The 19,572-nt window shown below is 33.8% G+C and overlaps 1 protein-coding gene across 2 annotated transcripts in view; it reads left to right on the forward strand.

Moving 5' to 3' along the window:
* The window catches only part of GBE1 (1,4-alpha-glucan branching enzyme 1), a 290,326-nt gene that overhangs the window by 168,209 nt on the left and 102,545 nt on the right, over positions 1 to 19,572 (forward strand). For both annotated transcript variants that reach the window (XM_086675703.1, XM_025913442.2), the window contains exon 8: positions 15,489 to 15,604. In XM_086675703.1, coding sequence (XP_086531829.1) covers positions 15,489 to 15,604 — 116 coding nt within the window. The remainder of the gene's footprint in view (positions 1 to 15,488; positions 15,605 to 19,572) is intronic.

Here is a 19,572-nt window from a genome sequence, read left to right on the forward strand (position 1 = left end):
AGACTTGATTTAATAGGGCAGTGTCACTCTAAATAGGCGGGAATTTGGACCGACTGTGTGTCATTGTTCTCTATCTGGCATCACACTCTATATTTGCAAAGTGCCTGGGCATTAATAGCAATAACTATAATATTATAACTATAACTGTAACTATATATATCAGATATATATAGTTTCACATATAGATAGATAGATAAGTATTTCTAAGTGGATGGTTTTAACAGTTCATTCTGTGTCATTATGTGGGAAAAGGAATCCTAAACCATACCATGAGACTTGAAAATAATTTTGTGACTTTTTTTTTTAAAAGCTCTATTTGTAAACATAGACTAAATTCTCAAACTTTTCACCAGATATCCTGATATTCTGAGTTTTTATTTCCAATTTTTTATTTCCAATATATATATAATATATATATATTATATATAATATATTATATATATTGTTTATATATATTTATTATTATATTTATTTATATATATTTATTAAATATATTTATATATAAATATATATTTATATTCTAAAATATATTTATTTTACTCTTAAATAGTTATTTAAATTGCTATCAACAGACAGATACTTCTAGTAGTCAAGCTGTTTTGGTTCTGCAGTGAAAGAGACATGAGTTCAAATCTTCCTTCTTCACTAGTCAGCTCTATGGCTCTGTGAAAGTTACATACTGACACTGGGAAAATGTGAATTTTAATTACAGACATAGGCAAACAAACTATGGCCTCTGAGCACTTCATGCAAAGCACTTAGTGTAGGGTCTGGCATTTAGTAAGTATTCAATGTATATTTGTAATTATTAGAATTTTTAAAAATCCATTTTGTTTACTTCCAAATTGTGAGGCCAAATTGACTGTTCTGAAGATGGATCTTTGTTTATGTACATCTTTGGGGATACCAATCCAACTCTGAGAAGTCTGTTTTTAAGTAGTATTATTTTGGCAACACTTGCCCATTTCTGCATTAATAATACTCCTGGTGCTGGAAGTTTTATTTTGCCCACTAATCTGTCCTTGATATGGATATTATAAATTATATATAGGTAAAAGTCCTTGGATATATTACAGCAATATGGGTAGATTGTTAAATTAGTCATTGCAGAATCCTTTGAAAATCTAGGCAGCAATGTGCAAATGCAAAATTTATAACTGGAGCAAACAAAAAGAAACTGATGATTCCTTAAGGATACTGATGTTTTTGTGGTTTCTTCTTTTTGTTGTCATCACCAGAGATTTATATAACATTTGGGGAAATTTTCAATATTTAATCATAAGCATTCTTATTCCAGTGTAGGCTATACAGACAGGCCACTCTAAACTAGAGGCTGGACAAATTACTTCTTTTTTTTAATTGGGGTATATGTTTGCATAAATGCCCATGTGTATTAAAATTTCTAATAAATACATGCATTGATAAGGCAATAAGATTAATGAAAAATTTAATAATTTTACTTTTCATAGTGGTAAACATGTTGTAAAATCCCCTAAACAAGAATTATAAACTGTGGGGGAAAAGGAAGGGGATAATCTTTTATTTGAGTATTCCAACAATTTTTTTTTAAATGTTTATTTTTGAGAGAGACAGAGAGACAGAGAGAGAGACAGAGTGCCAGCAGGGAAGGGGCAGAAAGAGAGGGAGACACAGAATCTGAAGCAGGCTCCAGGCTCTGAGCTGTCAGCACAGAGCACGACGTGGGGCTCAAACTCATGAACCGCGAGATCATGACCTGAGCCAAAGTCAGACGCTCAACCAACAGAGTCACCCAGGCACCCCAGTAAATTATTTCTTAATTTGTTTTCTTCATGGAAATATGTTGCTAAAAGCCTACATCATGCAAATTACAGAGGCACTTTTGTAGGTGTCCAAAGTATAATCATTGTTTAAGTCATTCCAGTGAAATAGAGTTTGTCATTTTTATTTTTCCATTTCCTATTTCGATGACTCTGAAAATGGGATTACTTAAGTAATATGTATTAGTTTAATTTGGTTTCTTTTGGTTTGTTTTTTTAGTGTTTTAATGTTGGATTTTTAAAAGTAAATGCTACTTTTTGTTATTTGAGTTTCTTAGGTTTCTATGCACCCTATTAATTCAGTTCAGGTCAATTTGTTTAAAATGAATTTAAAAAAAATATAGGACATGGTTCCTACCACATAGACATTTATGGTTAAATTGGAAAGACCAGATTTATTTGCATGAACCAGTTTATCTCCTGTTGTTTTTTATATAGCACTAATGTAAGAAATTGTGAGGAAGATTTTGTGATGCCTATGTCAGGATTTGAATAATGAGTAGTGTTTGGATAGGAAGCAAATAGCAGTGATTCTTATATTTGATTTGGGAAGGGGTAGTAGGCTCGATAGTTTTAGTTTTGTGTTTGAATGTGGATGTTTATTTTTCCAGGTCATCCAGAATTGTGTTATTGTCTAAAACACAGTATTTGATGTGATAAATCATTCGGTTTGAATTCTGTTAGCATATAGTGAAATGATTCAAATTATTTAGTATATATCGTAAGACTCAGAATTTTTTTTAGCTTAAGTTAATATTTCACTTTAACAAAAAATTATGAAATTATAAAAACAAATAATGTAGTACTCTCTTTTAAAAATTATCACATTAGGATTCAGGGCAATTATATGTTTATACTGATTTTTAAAAAGTTGGCTTGAATACAGTTTTCTTGACTCCTAATTTACTGCTGTTTCTTTGTGAATACAAATGTCTTGTTAATTTTCATTAAATAAAGTAAGCATGATTTTCTCATAAAATGCTGCAAACCAGCTTCAAAATGCTTCTTTAATTTTCCAGATTCATATATATATATATATATATATATATATACACACACACACACACACATATATGTATATATATATTTAATGGATTTCAAACAGCAGCTGGTTTAGTTTGATAGGCTTTCAATTTTGCTACTTCAGTGGAGATTTAGGAGGAAAAGAGGCTTAACAAGAGAGAAAAGAAAAAGAGGAGAAGAGGTTAGAGAAGGAAAAGGAAAAGGAAAAGAAAAAGATATCATACGGAGAGCTAGTTTAGGGATGAAGGAGCCCCAGAGAACAACGGAGGAAAGGAATAGAGTCTCAAGATGGATAGAAAGATCTGTCTGGGTTGAAGGAGACAGGAATTGGGGCAGGAGTCAAGAGAAGAGTGAAATTTGATAGGTAAAGGGGCTATGACATATAATGGGGTTTTCTCAGGAAGGTATATTACTAGAAAGAGTACTATTCCAAAGATATTCTCTTTAAAGAGAAAAATTCTGGGGGCGCCTGGGTGGCGCAGTCGGTTAAGCGTCCGACTTCAGCCAGGTCACGATCTCGCGGTCCGGGAGTTCGAGCCCCACGTCAGGCTCTGGGCTGATGGCTCAGAACCTGGAGCCTGTTTCTGATTCTGTGTCTCCCTCTCTCTCTGCCCCTCCCCCGTTCATGCTCTGTCTCTCTCTGTCCCAAAAATAAATAAACGTTGGAATAAATAAATAAATAAATAAATAAATAAATAAATAAATAAATGAGAAAAATTCTGGAAAAACATGATTACAATAGGGAAGAATACTTGAGCTTTATGTGGGTAGGTCAGTCACAAAGTGATAACATAAATATGTTCACCTTATTTTTTCTTAACCCTCACCTGTTTGTTTATTTGACGGCTAATTTGATACCTTTCTACAAAATCTGATTGTGTTGGCCACACATTGGCATCAATTTTTAAAGGAGGCACTATGTTCAATAATACACTGGCAATAAATAAATACACTGGCAATAAATAAATAAATAATACACTAGAGAACTGATAGTAAGTAATAAAATGTATTCCTGCTATGTCTCTCAGACATGGATTGGCAGCTTTTCTGAACTAAATTTATTTCTCATAAATTTGAGTGGGCGATATACTGTTTAATTTATCGTATGGAACCTCAGTCTTCAATACCACTATCTCAGAAGCCTAGCTTCACCTCCCAAGAGTAGATTAACAGATCGTCTCAAAATACAGTGTCATACTACCATATTTTTCTCTGTATTATTAATCACTATGTAAATAAATATATTTCCGGTATTACTTAGAAAACGTATGTCTCTCCCTTTAGACTTCAGACTCCATGAAAATGGGTATTGGTGGGGCACCGCTTGGCTCAGTTTGTTAAGTGTTTAACTCTTGATTTTGGCTCAGGTTCATGAGATCAACCCCACATTGGACTCTGCTGACAGCATGGAGCCTGCTTAGCATTCTCTCTCTTCCTCTCTCTCTGCCCTTCCCCTGCTCACACTCTCTCTCTCTCTTTCAAAATAAATAAATACATAAAAAAAATTAAAAATTAAAAAAACAATAAAATGGGTATTGTGTATTTCTCATTCATGATTCTAACCCCAGCACTGAGCATGGTGCCTGGCAGAAAGTACATACTCAAGAAATAATTGTTGAATGCATCAATAAGTAAATACTACACCATGCCAGAGAAAAAAATAAATACCAAATTAAAATATGAGGTTTGTTTTCTTTGATATTAGCCCAAACATTCTTATCTTCACGAAGATTTCCTTTTTTTTTTTTTAATTTTTTTAATGTTTATCTTTGAGAGACAGAGTAAGAGACAGAGCGTGAGCAGGGGAGGGGCAGAGAGGGAGACACAGAATCTGAAGTGGGCTCCAGGCTCTGGGCTGTCAGCACAGAGCCCAGAGCTGGGCTCAAACTCATGAACTGTGAGATTATGACCTGAGCTGAAGTCAGACACTTAACTGACTGAGCCACCCAGGTACCCCAAAGATTCATTTTCAATTTAAAAAGGTAGTATTAGAAGACACTGGCATATTCTAATTTATAGTTAACCTATTATTTAAACAAATAAACATTTAAATTTCTTTTATTTTCTAATAGAAGCTCTCTTTAATTCCTTATTGTCAAACTGCTAATAGTATGATCATTCCATTATCTCATTTAATGCCCTTCAGGAGGGTGCTAAAATTATCTTCCATTTTACAGTTGAAAAACTGAGGCCTGGAGAAGTTAAATACCTTGTTCACGTTCATACAATTAATATGACTGTGTATTAGAGCACTGGGTATGTACCAAGGAAATTGCCCAAAACAAGAATTAATATATTCATGGTAATGCTGAATGTGGTAGTATAAGATTATACTTAAGAATTGTGGTTTTGGCGCCTGGGTGGCGCAGTCGGTTAAGCGTCCGACTTCAGCCAGGTCACGATCTCGCGGTCCGTGAGTTCGAGCCCTGCGTCAGGCTCTGGGCTGATGGCTCAGAGCCTGGAGCCTGTTTCCGATTCTGTGTCTCCCTCTCTCTCTGCCCCTCCCCCGTTCATGCTCTGTCTCTCTCTGTCCCAAAAATAAATAAACGTTGGAAAAAAAAAAAAATTAAAAAAAAAAAAAGAATTGTGGTTTTGGATTTACTTAAAAGATTCAGTTTCATCTGTACCTGTTATCCACGTGACCCTGAGTATTTTATTTAACTTTTCTGAATTTCCATTTCCTCAGCCATAAAACGTACTTGATATCATAGCCTCATTAAAGTGAGACTATATAATATGTGGAGTCTGGAAGCCAGTAGAGACTCAGGGAATTTGAATTCCTTTTTTCTTTCCTATTTAATATTTACATTTCCCCTTTCTATTCTACTCTAGCCAGCCTACCAAAAGCCAGTTCCCTTTGTAAGAATGTGTACAAATACACATTAGAGAGCTCTATGCTATTTAGTAAGTTCAAGGCGAATTTGAAAACTGCTGAAGGAAGGATGGTTGAAATTTAAATATGACTAATACCAGCTTTGTACTATTTTACTTGGTTTCCCACCCCAGAACACACATACACACACACACACATGCGCGCGCGCACACACACACACACACACACACACACACACACACACACACACACACACAACATTTCCTGAGGAACTAGGTACTTTTCTTTTTGCACCCTGCCTTAATTCTGTCCCCAGTTCACCTCCTATCTGGATTACTTATCCATTTTTAGTCTTAGAGTATATTATTGCATATTGGAAACAACTTTCGTAGTGTTCTAAATATTTATATCTTTATATAAACAATACCAGTATTTTCCTCAAATGTTGCCCTAAAATATTCATCATTTGGGGGTGATAGTCAAGGAAAATCTTCTTGTAGTCACTATGGTCTATGAAATTATAATTATTTTGGACTGGAAATGAAAACTAATTACCAGATGCCTATGCTTATATATCTGCAAGGTCTTTCTTCTCCTTCATCTGTATTTTTCTCATTTATTTTTGATGCTGTTCAGATGTATTTATCTATAAGTTGCCTCAAACTATCTTTTGAAATGAAACTGGCTAAATAAAAGTAAATAAGTATTTTATACCTAATTATAAATCTGAATAGATGGTGGGAAATTATCAAGTTCAGGAATGTATTTGTGTATAATACAAGTATTATAATAGCTTGTTTAAATATTAATTTATTAGAAACAAATCAATTAGGGGCACCTGGGTGGCTCAGTCAGTTAAGTGTCCAACTCTTTTATTTTGGCTCAGGTCATGATCTTGTGGCTTGTGAGATTGAGCCCCACATCAGGCTCTGCACTGACAGCATGGAGCCTGCTTGGGATTCTCTCTTTCCTTGTCTCTGCGTCTCTCTCTCTCTCTCTCTCTCTCTCTCTCTCTCCCTCCCTCCCTCCCTCCCTCCCTCCTTCCCTCCCTCCCACTCTCTCCCTCCCTCTCAAAAAATAAATAAACCATAAAAAAAAAAAAAGGGAATCAATTAGAAGGGAAAAAAATGAAAAAGCAGAAGCATATGAACAGTTAATGTTTCTAAACTTTTACTATTAAAATAAGTTTTTAAAAGCTGACTACCTATTATGGTTTAGTCTTTGTCAATAATGTGTATTTATATATGTTCAAGTCACTGTCACTTGTTTTGATCTGGAGCAGAAATTATCTTCATTCTAGAGGTAAGGGAGGATTTTTTAATCTTGTTTGAAAGACATGGATATGTGTGTATCTAGGTACTTTTGTCTATATGTATTTAAATATAATTATCTAATTTATAGTGATTTCTTCTGGAGAAGAGCAATGTTTTGTTCAGATGAGATGTGTAATAATTTCACATAATACCTTACCTATGTTTCACCAGAGAGAGTGACTTAGTTTGGCTTTCTGGTTTCTTGACCTGCTCAACTTTTTGGAGCCTCTACTTTGAAAAAGTCCTAAGTTCTCTCCAAACTTTAGTAGGATATTTTATAGGCATTAATGCTTTGAAAAAATCACTTTTGGTAACAATCTTTGTGAGGAAGCAGAAAAATATAGAGCAATTTACAAACATATGAATATTAATTTCTTAATCACAAAGGGTAATTATTATCAGAGTGGGTTATTATTTGATTTATATTTGTCTCTTTCTTTTATATTGGACTGAAAACTTTCACTTTTGCTCTCACTGCTAGTCCCTCTGGTCCCGTACTCCTCCCCAAACACACACACACACACACACACACACACACACACACACACACACACACCTGCATGTGCACACACACATGCACATACATACACAGGTAAAAACACAAGCCCCTTCAAGTTCGCCTTTCCTAATCTTACTTGAGGAGGTAACCATCCTTGTTAAGAATATAGATAAAATGAGAGAAAAAAGAGACTTGAAATTTTTCAAGTATTTTTTTAAGCAAAAGTATAATTGGATATTTAGCATATAAAGGTACGATATGCTATCTTTTCCTACTTATTTCCTAGAGAATAACTGATTAGACTTATAGGTAATAGAAATAGAGGTAATTTTTATAAAATATTTAATAAGCTAAGTACAATTTAGGCCTTCAGGGAAAGAAAATGTTGTGTTGTAATATTGAATGTAGATAACTAGGGCTCAGTGGATATAATATGATTAAACAACATATTAATTCAAATAAAATAAAGTTGTGTGGGTTGAAATACAGAAAATAATGTGATATTGAAAACTTCAAAATCATATTTTATAATAACCACCTGTGTTCTGAAATTTATATTATTACAGATTTTTAGTAGTTGAATTAACAATCTGTCTCACTAACATTTTGTGCTACTTGCTACCTAATTCTATTTGAAATTAATGTATACAATAGCCTCAATATAATTCTCAGTGTCTGAAAATCTAGATACATTTTATCATTGGTGACACTACTGTCTAGTATTGGATAGGATCATTAGATTATATTGATCATTTCCAGCTTCTCACTTAATCATTTTCTATTGACTGACAAAGTATAATTTCTTTGACAAAGTATAAGCAAAAAAAATACATTTTTTTCTTTAGTGATTAATTAAATTTAAATTCACATGTGAGGTGTTTTTTTTTTTAATTTTAAAAAATAGAATAGGTAGATATTACCTGCTTTTCAATGGCAGTAGCCTCAATAGAGTATCTTCCTTTTGAAAATGTTATTTTTATTGTACTTCAGACTCTGTCCTTTTATTTGACATACCATATCTTCTTCATAAAAGAAAGTCTTAAAGTTCCTTCTCTGCTCAAGTTAGATTTACTGCCAGAGTTGAAATACCCCGATCAAAGCATGTGGTTTAGGGGCACTTGGGTGTCTCATTTGGTTGAGCATCTGGACTTTGGCTCAGGTCATGAGCTCATGGTCCCTGAGTTTGAGCCTCACATTGGGCTTACTGCTGTCACAGTGTCAGCTCAGAGCGCACTTGGGATCCTCTGTCCCCTTCTCTCTACCCCTCCCCTGCTTGTGCTCTCTCTCAAAAAACAAAAACAAACAAACAAAAAAAACCACACACACGCACATTAAAATAAAAATGTTGTTTTTGTCTCATGGTGTTATGATGTACTGTTCGATAGCTATTCAGCTTCAAAGCTTCTAGAATAACTAAGAAAAAATTATTTTATTTATATTTTTATATTTAACTACTCTTCAATAATATCTCCTACTAATTATATAATACCAGTAGTTTTAATAACATCCAGTGGACAAAGTTGCTTACTTTGAAAATCTCAAAAGTTACTCAGGACCAAAAATAAAAACATGTATGCAAATTGGTTTAAATTACAAAGTGTAACTTCAGCTAATAAATGTTGTTATATCTGATTATACTTGCTCACCAAGAAAATTGGACTATGTTTTATTTCATCGTAAAGTTCATTGGCAGAATGTGAGACAATCAACAGTTTTTGATTTTAGGGATATTTTCTAAAAACCTTAATATTGGAATTATCTGTGGAACAAAATTTCCTTAATAAATTTTCATTACTTGATTACAGGTTGAATATTTCAGACATCTAAATCAATTAGAATCATGATTATTTTGATTGCCAGAAATTCTTAAATGTATATATTATACAGCCAATATTCATTTTTTACATCAGACACCTGCGATTTAAACATTTTTAGTGGTTTATGATTCACAAGAAAGCTGAAGTTTATTAGCTTTTTCTGGATTATAGCGATTTTGTTTTTGCTTAATAAAAAAATATGAGTAAACTAATCAATTAATTTGGCAGTGTAGATGACATAGTATTGGTTTCTAACTTACCTGTTAATTAGTTTAAGATATAAAGCTAATAACTAACATAGGTTACTTCTCATACACATTCTTCCTGGTCCCCAAAGTATATATTATGGTGGTATCACCTTCTTAAATTTAGCATCTAACTCTTCTAATTATTTGGAAACTAGGCTTTGGTTTCTAAGAATAAGTTTGAAAGCCTTGTGTCAGTGCAGAAATCTTAAAAATCAAAGTCCTACCTAGTCTGCTGGAACACACCAGAATAAAACTGTGCTCCTAAATTTTGCTTTATATTTTATGGGACTCTAATCAACTGGATATATCAACTGTGTTATGGGCTGTCTGATGACATTTTGAGGTAGAAAATATGAATTGCATTTTTTATTGTACCCTTTGCCAGACATTTTCATACTTTGATCAAACCATACAGTTGAGATGATTCAGTTCATTTATTACTGCAGGGCATGTTGAGTAATATTTCTAATTCAGTCATAATTTAGAATACATCATAACCCCTCTTCTCAGTCCCCTTGCCTCAAAAGAAGGAAAAATGGAATTTATGGGTGCAGAATTTGAAAATATGACAGTAGAAATAGAAATAGACATCTTTCAAAAATCTGTGTTTTCACTGGTACCTATTTTTTAAGCTTGTTCTGGTGTTCTAGTTAAAAGGCATCGTAGATTCAGTGAACTAATGCACTCATGTACATGCTGAATGAGTTCATTGTCCATGGGACTACTGGAAGGTAAGCTTGCAGGGAGAGCACCTCAACCTGGGCTCCTTACCTATTTACATTTTTTTAATGTTTATTTTTGAGAAAGAGAGACACAGAGCAAATGGGGGAGGGGCAGAAAAAGAGGGAAACATAATCAGAAGCAGGCCCCAGTCTCTGACCTGTCAGCACAGGGTCCAATCCGGGGCTCAAACCCACAAACTGTGAGATCATGACCTGAGCCAAAGTCCAACGCTTAACTGACTGAGCCATCCAGGCGACCCACATATTTAGATTCTTAAAGTGTATTTAGATTGTTCCACTGGGTTTTGAAATCTGAGTACTTCTGAGATAAAATGACTTTAGAAGAAGTTTATCTCCAAAAACCTATGGTAAGTATTTTATAATTATGTAATAAATGTTAGGCTCTGCTTTGTGAAGAAAAGAGTTACTATAGCACAATTAAGACTGCTATTTTTAGGAGCACCTGGGTGGCTCAGTTGGTTAAGTGTCCAACTTCAGCTCAGGTCATGATTTCACAGTTCATGAGTTTGAGCCCCAGGTCGGGCTCTGTGCTGATGGCTCTCAGCCTGGAGCCTGCTTTGCATCTTGTGTCTCCCTCTCGCTCTGCCCCTCCCCCACCAGAATAAATAAATGTCAAAAAAAAAAAAAAATGAAGGAGGAGGAGGAGGAGGAGAAGACTGCTAATTTAGAAACACCTGCCTACGATATTGGCCGCGACTGCACCTATACTCTTCATATAAACAATATGTGTTATATTAAACACTATTGCCTTCTGAAAATCTAGATTTTGATATGATATACCAGGTCACCAACCTCCAAAAAAATCACTGGGAACTGAGTTTCTAATGAGTCTCCCCAGTAGATATTTCACAAGTGTTGTGACTGTTGTTGGAAGAATTACATGCGACCCCATCAGGAGAGGACTCTTGGAAGCTTGTGTCTAGACTCCTCTGAAGTTTGCCCATGCACCTTTTCCTTTGCTTATTTTACTTTTTTTTTTTTTTTTAATTTTTTTTTCAACATTTTTTATTTATTTTCGGGACAGAGAGAGACAGAGCATGAACGGGGGAGGGGCAGAGAGAGAAGGAGACACAGAATCTGAAGCAGGCTCCAGGCTCCCAGCCATCAGCCCAGAGCCTGACGCGGGGCTCCAACTCACGGACCGCGAGATCGTGACCTGGCTGAAGTCGGACGCTTAACCGACTGCGCCACCCAGGCGCCCCTGCTTATTTTACTTTTTATCCTTTTGCTATAATGAATCAGAGCTGTGAGCGCAATTATATGCTGAGTCCTGTGTGTCCTCTAAGTGAATCACTGAACCTGGAGGTTCTGGAGAATTCCTTGCATAGCTTTCCTCTTATAATTTAAGTTCAGTGATCTGGGATAAATATATTTATGTAATAGCTAAATATAGTGTCTATATCAAGTTGGATGTTTGCATAGTGGAAGAAAAAGGGGGGGAAAGCTATATCTTCATTCCAATTACAATATAAACACTCTATCACCTACTATTTCTCCACTTTGAATTCAGATTTGTGTCTGTGAAAGTACTCATGTGTATGGTCTGCTTATTTTATAGACTCACATCTCAGTCTTCCTGGTTCTCTGTCTTGTTGATCTCTAAAGTTCTGATTCTGTACAAGCAGTCTGTGTTTTAAAGTTAGTTACATCAGGATACTGAGTTTACAAAGAGTGAATTAGTCTGTCTAGATTTATCATGTAAGATGATAAGACACACCAAATTGGGACCACAGAACTATTAGGAATATATGTGAGTCCATCCTTCCCCCGCTATTTCCTGAACTAATAGTTCATTTTTTTCTTAATCAACAAAATTTCATTATTTATAAAATAATTATAAGATTTACACAACTAGTTGTTGTTTTTACTGTTCTTAATATCCTAGTTTTAGAAAATGTATATAAACTTGCTTTCCATTTACTGCCACCAACTTTATTTTTCTGAATGTATTTCCTGAGATTGTGTTAATACAAAATAAAACTCTAGATTTTATTTCTTTACTGTTTTTGTTCTAGTTTGGTTTCCTATAAAATTTTGTATATCTCTTTTCTGTCTCTACAGATAACACATCTATTTTATGCTTCATCCATGATTTATAAAACATAACAAAATAAATTATTTTTAAAGCACTACAAATTTGATTTATTCCTGTCAGTTTAACTTTGCAGTGATTTTTTTTTTTCCCCCTAGGATTGTTGATGTTGTTTAGACATTGTCTCAGGAGATTGAGAGAAGAGTTTGCACATGTGCAGAGGAGAGGCAGAGAGAAAGGAAGAGAGAGAGAATCCCAAGCAGGTGCCATACTGTAAGCATGGAACCAGATGTGGGGCTCGAACTCATGAACTGTGAGATCGTGACCTGAACAGCAAACCAAGAGTCAGACGTTTAACCGACTAAGCCACCCAGGTGCCCCAGGTTAAGAGCATTTTAAATTCTAAAGTATAGAATTTAGGGCACCTGGGTGACTCAGTCAGTTAAGCATTGGACTTCAGCTCAGGTCATAATCTCACGGTCCATGAGTTTGAGCCCCGTGTGGGGCTCTGGGCTATCAGTACAGAGCCTGGAGCCTGCTTCGGATTCTGTATCTCCTTCTCTCTCTGCCCCTCTTCTACTCACACTCTGTCTCTATCTCTCAAAAAATGAATAAATGTTAAAGAAAAAATTAAAAAATAAAATAAAATATAGAATTTAGTTCTTTTTTTAACCCATTAGATTTTGTTAATTTAGATGCTCCATTGTCATTTCTTTTCAGATTATCACAGGGAATTCTTTTCCTGTTCATCCATGCCAAGAATCTGTCTAATCATGTAGTAACAACTAAGTTTGTCTTTTTCTTTTAATATGTTATGTGGAGTTTTATTACTGTTTTTGGTCAAGAAGAGAATAAATAGTATAGTAACAGGAACCAATAGGCCATTTAATAATGCTGCCCTTAATCAACTTTGTGATATTGGGCAATGCTTTCTTTTCAGTTATGAAATTCACATCACCTCCCTTTTTCATTTTTATTGGATTGCACTATTATTGTCTTTTTTCTTTTATCTTTGTAGACACTAGGACACAGATTTTACATTTGAACCTGTGTCTACCTAGAAAACACTCAGTCGGTAGTATTTATATTAGAAATTGACAGCAATGGTCTACAAACCCAAGCCAGTGATATAAATTAGTAAATAGGGCTGGTACTAGAAAATGCAGAGTAGTAAAGACTGGAAAGAGCTCGGAGTAACATGTTCCATCTCCAGGCATTCAAAGCAAGAACTTGAAGTACTCTGCAAGGCAACAGAATAGTAGTGCATGACAGACAAGGCCCAGGGACAGCTTGCGATCTTTGGGTTGCATATTCGTATCTTCATACATCTACCCAAGGTATATAGCATTTAAACAGGTTTTTGTTTCTACTCTGGGGTATTTTTGACTAAAAATATCTTTAGTTTACCTTTATGACTAAAATATACATTACAAGTTGAATAGCCAAATTAGAAAAGTATATCCTTTTCAAAATATTGTTTACAAAGTGTTAATGATTGCAAATTGCTTCACATCCTCTTTCTGAGGTATTCCTATAGCAACTTGGTTGAAAAGTATAGACATGCTTCCTTTCCATTTTAATGTGAACCAAAATGGCTCTAAAAATCAAGTTTGTTAATTTAAATAAAACTTCAAAAAGTGTATAGAAATTAGTCCTATGCAAAATAGAGTAATTTTGATCTCATTCAGGTGTAGAATACCTCTTTGTTTTTATTAATTTCTTTTTGTTGAACATTTTGTTTTTGTTTTTGTTTTTGTTTTTTACTTAACTCTGAAATGAATATGCATTTGTAGAAACATTAGCAAATTCTACCTTCATCATGGCTTGGACCTAGCAATCTAAAACCTCCTGGCTATCTTTCATATCTACCAGATTACATGTATTTCTGGTTTTTTTTTTCATTTTTTTTAACTTTCAGTAAGTTCTCAAAACTCAAAGTAGCTTATTTAAAGCACTTAATTACTACCAACACTCATCTTTCCCCAAAGTTTGGATTTACTGTTCCGAAGTTGATTGTGATGACTTAATCTCCACTTATGTCAGATTGATCTTTAATATATGGACAGTTTAAAAAAAATACATAAATTTTAACTGGGTTAAAGATTTGTGTTCACTGTAACTGCTTTGTCATTAAGCTAAATGAGGTATTAAAGTCTTAAAACCAGAGTTATAATAAGATAAAGAACTCAACCATAACTGTATGACTAAAGAAAGTACTAATTGATGATGCCTTCTTTTCAGTTGTCCGAAATAGGCTTGTTTCGTGTGGTGTTTTTAATTGAGTTATAACAGTTCTTTGTTTTCCTTCTGTTTTTATGGTTGTAGGATTGTAACTAGTAAAACTTTTTACTTTATTATATATGTGTGTGTTAGTAATTAGATTTCTTTTTCTTTACTCTCACAAAACAATACTCTAGTAAATGTGATATTGGTTATCATGTAGTTGACTTTAAGTCTTTTTTTTTTTTCTTAATGTATCTGTTTCAAATTGTAGATGGAGGAAATATTTTAAGCAGACAACCATTGAAGGCAGTTTTTCTTTTTTTTTCAAATTTATTTTTTATTTTTTTATTATTTTTTTCAATATATGAAGTTTATTGTCAAATTGGTTTCCATACAACACCCAGTGCTCGTCCCAAAAGGTGCCCTCCTCGATACCCATCACCCACCCGCCATCAACCCTCAGTTTGTTCTCAGTTTTTAACAGTCTCTTATTGAAGGCAGTTTTTCTAATGATAATGACATTATATTTTCTGAAAGGAAGAACTATGTACTGGATGTATTACATGAAAAATCTTGAAAATTTAGAGATGAGTAATAGATTTTTTTCATTGTTGTTGTTGTAAGCATTACTATGGAGTAATCACTATAGGGTTACTGAGGACATAGGTATGAACAAGAGAGCCCCTGCACTTTGGACCCAACTTAGACATTTTTTTCTCAATTTTTCATAGGTATTAAGTGATTTTGCAACTATCGAAATTTAATAATCCTTAGAATGAATTTCATCAAACAAATGTGATAAATATTAGTGGTTTTCTGTTTTTTAAGTGATATATTTCTTTGAACATCATGATTCCTAAGATAGAAATTTATAATTAATACTCTTAGCAAACTGTATAACAGTTAAAGAAACCACAATAAACAATGTGTTTAAATATATTTTTTTCTAATACTATAGCTGGGAAGTTTTAAGATTCCTTCTGTCAAACATAAGATGGTGGGTAGAAGAATATGGCTTTGATGGATTTCGTTTTGATGGCGTTACATCCATGCTCTATCATCACCATGGAATGGGTAGGTAAACTGATATATTACAGATGCAAATAATGATTTTTGTTTTTTTACTGGTAGATTAAAACCAGCTTTGGGGTTCAGTTTCAGAGCTTCCAATGACCATTAGTGTTAGCTTGATTTTTATTCGTTCCAATGTGTATGTCTTTTCTCTAGAGACTTCTGATCCCTTTTTGGCAAGAGGTCAGAAATAAATACATTTTATAAGTAAATAAAAGATAATACTTTCTGTGAAATATATCTACTTAATACGCTATCCTTACTATGTAGCTTTCTTTTAAATATGTTTCATTCATTTATTTTTTTTTCTATTCATATGTAATTAACATACAGTGTTAGATTAGTTTCAGGTATCCAAAATAATGATTCAACAATTCTGTACATTATTCAGAATTCACCCGTTCCCACACATACAACATCAGTTTATTCTGTGTATTTAAGAGTCTGGTTTTTGGTTTATCTCTTTTTTCTTTGTTCATTTGATTTGTTTCTTAACTTCCACATAGGAATGAAATCATATGATATTTGTCTTTCTCTTACTGAATTATTTCACATAGCATTATACCCTTTAGGCCCATCCATGTTGTTGCACATGGCAAGATTTCATTCTCTTTTATGGCTGAGTAATATTCCATTGTTTGTATGTATATATGTATATATATTCACAACTTATTTATCCATTCTTCTCTGGGTAGACACTTGGGTTGTTTTATATCGTGGCTATTGTAAATGATGCTGCAATAAACATTGGGGTGCGTATATCTTCTTAATTAGTGTTTTTGTATTGTTTGAGTAAATACCCAGTAGTGGAATTACTGGATCATATGGTAGTTCTGTTTTTAATTTGGGGGGTGGGGGGCAATGTGGAATCCTCCATACTGTTTTCCACAGTGGCTGCAACAGTTTACATTCCCAACAACAGTGTACGAGGGTTCCTTTTTCTCCACATTCTCTCTAATACTTGTTATTTCTTGCGTTTTTTATTTAGCCATTCTGACAGGTATGAGGTGATATCTCATTGTGATTTTGATTAACATTTTCTTGATGATTAGTGATGTTGAACATCTTGTCATGTGTCTGTTGGCCATCTGTATGTCTTCTTTGAAATAATGTTTATTCAAGTCCTCTGCCTATTTTTAAATAGGATTATTTGTTTTTTTGAGGTTCAGTTGTATAAGTTTTTTTATATTTTTGGGATATTTAACTCTTTACCAGACACATCATTTGCGAATATCTTCTTCCATCCAGTAGGTTGTCTTTTTGTTTTGTTAATGGTTTCCTTCACCGTGAAAAGCCTTTTATTTTGTTGTAGTCCCAGTAGTATAATTTTGCTCTTGTTTCCTTGACGAAGAAGACCTATCTAGAAAAATGTTTCTATGTCTAATGTCAAAGAGATTACTGCCTATGTTTCCTTCTAGGAATTTTATGGTTTCAGATCTCACATTTTGGTCTTCAATCTATCTTGAGGTTATTTTTGCATATGATCTAAGAAAGGAGTCCAGTTTCTTTTTTTTTTTTTTTTTTTTTTTTTTGCATGTAGCTGTTGAGTTTTCCCAGCACTATTTATTGAACACACTGTCTTTTTCCCACTGAATATCCTTGCCTTCTTTGTCATAGACTAATTGACCATAAAAGTCTGGGTTTATTTCTGGACTCTCTATTTTGTTCCATTGATCTCTGTGTTCATTTTGGTGCCAGCACTGCTATGTTTTGATTACTACAGCTTTGTGGTATACCTTGAAATGGGAGATTGTGATAGCTCCAGTTTTGTTTTCCTTTTTCAAGATTGCTTTGGCTATTTGGGGTAATTTGTGGTTTTATATAAATTTTAGGTTTTATTTGTTCTAGTTCTATGAAAAATGCTATTGATATTTTGATAGGAATTTCATTGATTTTGTAGACTGCTTTGGATAGTATGGGCACCTTAGCAATATTGTTTCTCCCAATCCATAAGCACGGTATAGCTTTCCATTTGTTTATGTCATCTCTAATTTCTTTCATCAGTGTTTTATAGTTTTCAGAGTACAGGTCTTTCACCTCCTTGATTACATTTATTCCTAGGTATTTTATTCTTTTTACTGCCACTCTAAATGGGATTGTTTTCTTAATTTCTCTTTCTATTCATTATTGGTATATGGAAATTTAACAAATTCCTGTATATTAATTTTGTATCCTGTGATTTTACTAAATCCATTTATCAGTTCTAATAGTTTTTTGTGTTTCTATATATAGCATCATGTCATCTGCAAATATTAAAAGTGGTGAAAAACTGAGAGCTTTTCCCCTAAGATCAGGAACAAGACAGGAGATTCACTCTCACTACTTTATTCAACACAGCACTAGAAGTCCTAGTGAAAGAAATAAAATATTTTTAAGCAAACAGTTTATTGCAGCACCCATAGGATGTTAACATGACAGCAATTGTAATGAGAAAAAAATAACAACAACAACAAAAAATAAATGAGAACCTTTGTGAATGTGTGGATTCATTTGCATATTAAACACTGTAGAAAATATGTATATTTTAGATAGAGGTGTTCACAGTTAAAATTTAATTATAAATGAATTTGTAATTAAAATCATTGATCAGAGACCTTCAGTTTAAAAGTTGTGCAAAGAGGGGTACCTGGATGGCTCTTCAGTTAAGTGTCCAACTTCGCCTCAGGTCATGATCTCATGGCTGGTGAGTTCGAGCCATGTGAGCCATGTGTCAGGCTCTGCTGATAGCTCAGAGCCTGGAGCCTGCTTTAGATTCTGTGTCTCCCTCTCTCTCTCTGCTCCTCCCCTGCTTGTAGTCTGTCTTTCTCTTTCTTTCAAAAATAAATAAAACATTAAAAAAAATTTAAAGTTTCACAAAGAAATGGGATCACAGAATCCTAATCGCTTAGTAGATAACATGGAGAATAATTATTATTTTTTAATGGCCAAATATTACCAAGCAACAACCAGTCTGAAACAAGGACTTTGTAAATTTTGAAAAGTGGCTGCCAAGAAATGAAGCTGTATTCAGAGTGTGTTGCTATCTGCTCTTAATCTTGCATGGTGCTGCCCCTATGAAATGTTTCTAGGAAAGAAGTTGTATCTATTAAAACATGATAGATTTCACTGATATCTTCCAGTTTGGAGAGAAACTGACTTAAAGAATGAAAAAGGAAAACATGGCAAAATTTATAAAGGAGTCTCTCCTAGATTACAACACCTTCTAGATTACATATGCAACTCCTGCATTTCCCTGTAGAACCTCTCTCTTCTGAGGCCTTGGTATCTTCCAAGGAATTGTGGAGTTAGGGAAATGAATTGGGGGGAAAAATGAGGCAAAGTAATTAACATCAAGACACAAAGTGTTTAATTTATAAAATTCAGTGATAAAAAGAAGTTCAGCATATGACATCTTAGGAAGAAAAAGCAATTTACCTGTATAGATGAAAACAATGGCTGAACTCATACTATTCTATTGCTAACAGCAATGTCTACAAAATCCTTAGGGAAACAAAGTTTGACTCGAAAATTGATAATTGAATTGTCATTCAGGTATAAATTTGAAAGAGCTTGATGAATAAAACTTCCAGAAAATACCATGGAATCCAGCAAACTGAAAAAACAATGAGTCAAAATAAAAAATTTGATGTAGGGAAGCGGGGGGGTGGGGGTGGGGGAAAGGCAGGTGTTGAACACTAATTGGATTTAATGAAAAATGAGTAACTATTCAAAGAATAGAAAGCAAATAGTATAACCCCAATAAGTGATACATACTATAAGCAACCAAAATTAGGATGTGGGGAAAGAGAAGGTAAAAGGAAGTTGGAGGATGTTAAAATCTTTTTGTCATCATAGGAAATCTGTATGGCATAAATTGAAGCACATATTTAAAATAATATAAACATTTTGTCTCAATTTTATGATGGTTTTCATATTTGCTTTTCTTTACTTCACAGGGATCTCTTGACATGCAAAAAATATATATATCTATA

The sequence above is a fragment of the Puma concolor genome, chromosome C2, assembly GCF_028749965.1.
Source record: "Puma concolor isolate L17-30 chromosome C2, mPumCon1.1.hap2, whole genome shotgun sequence".
Classification (NCBI taxonomy): Eukaryota; Metazoa; Chordata; class Mammalia; order Carnivora; family Felidae; genus Puma; species Puma concolor.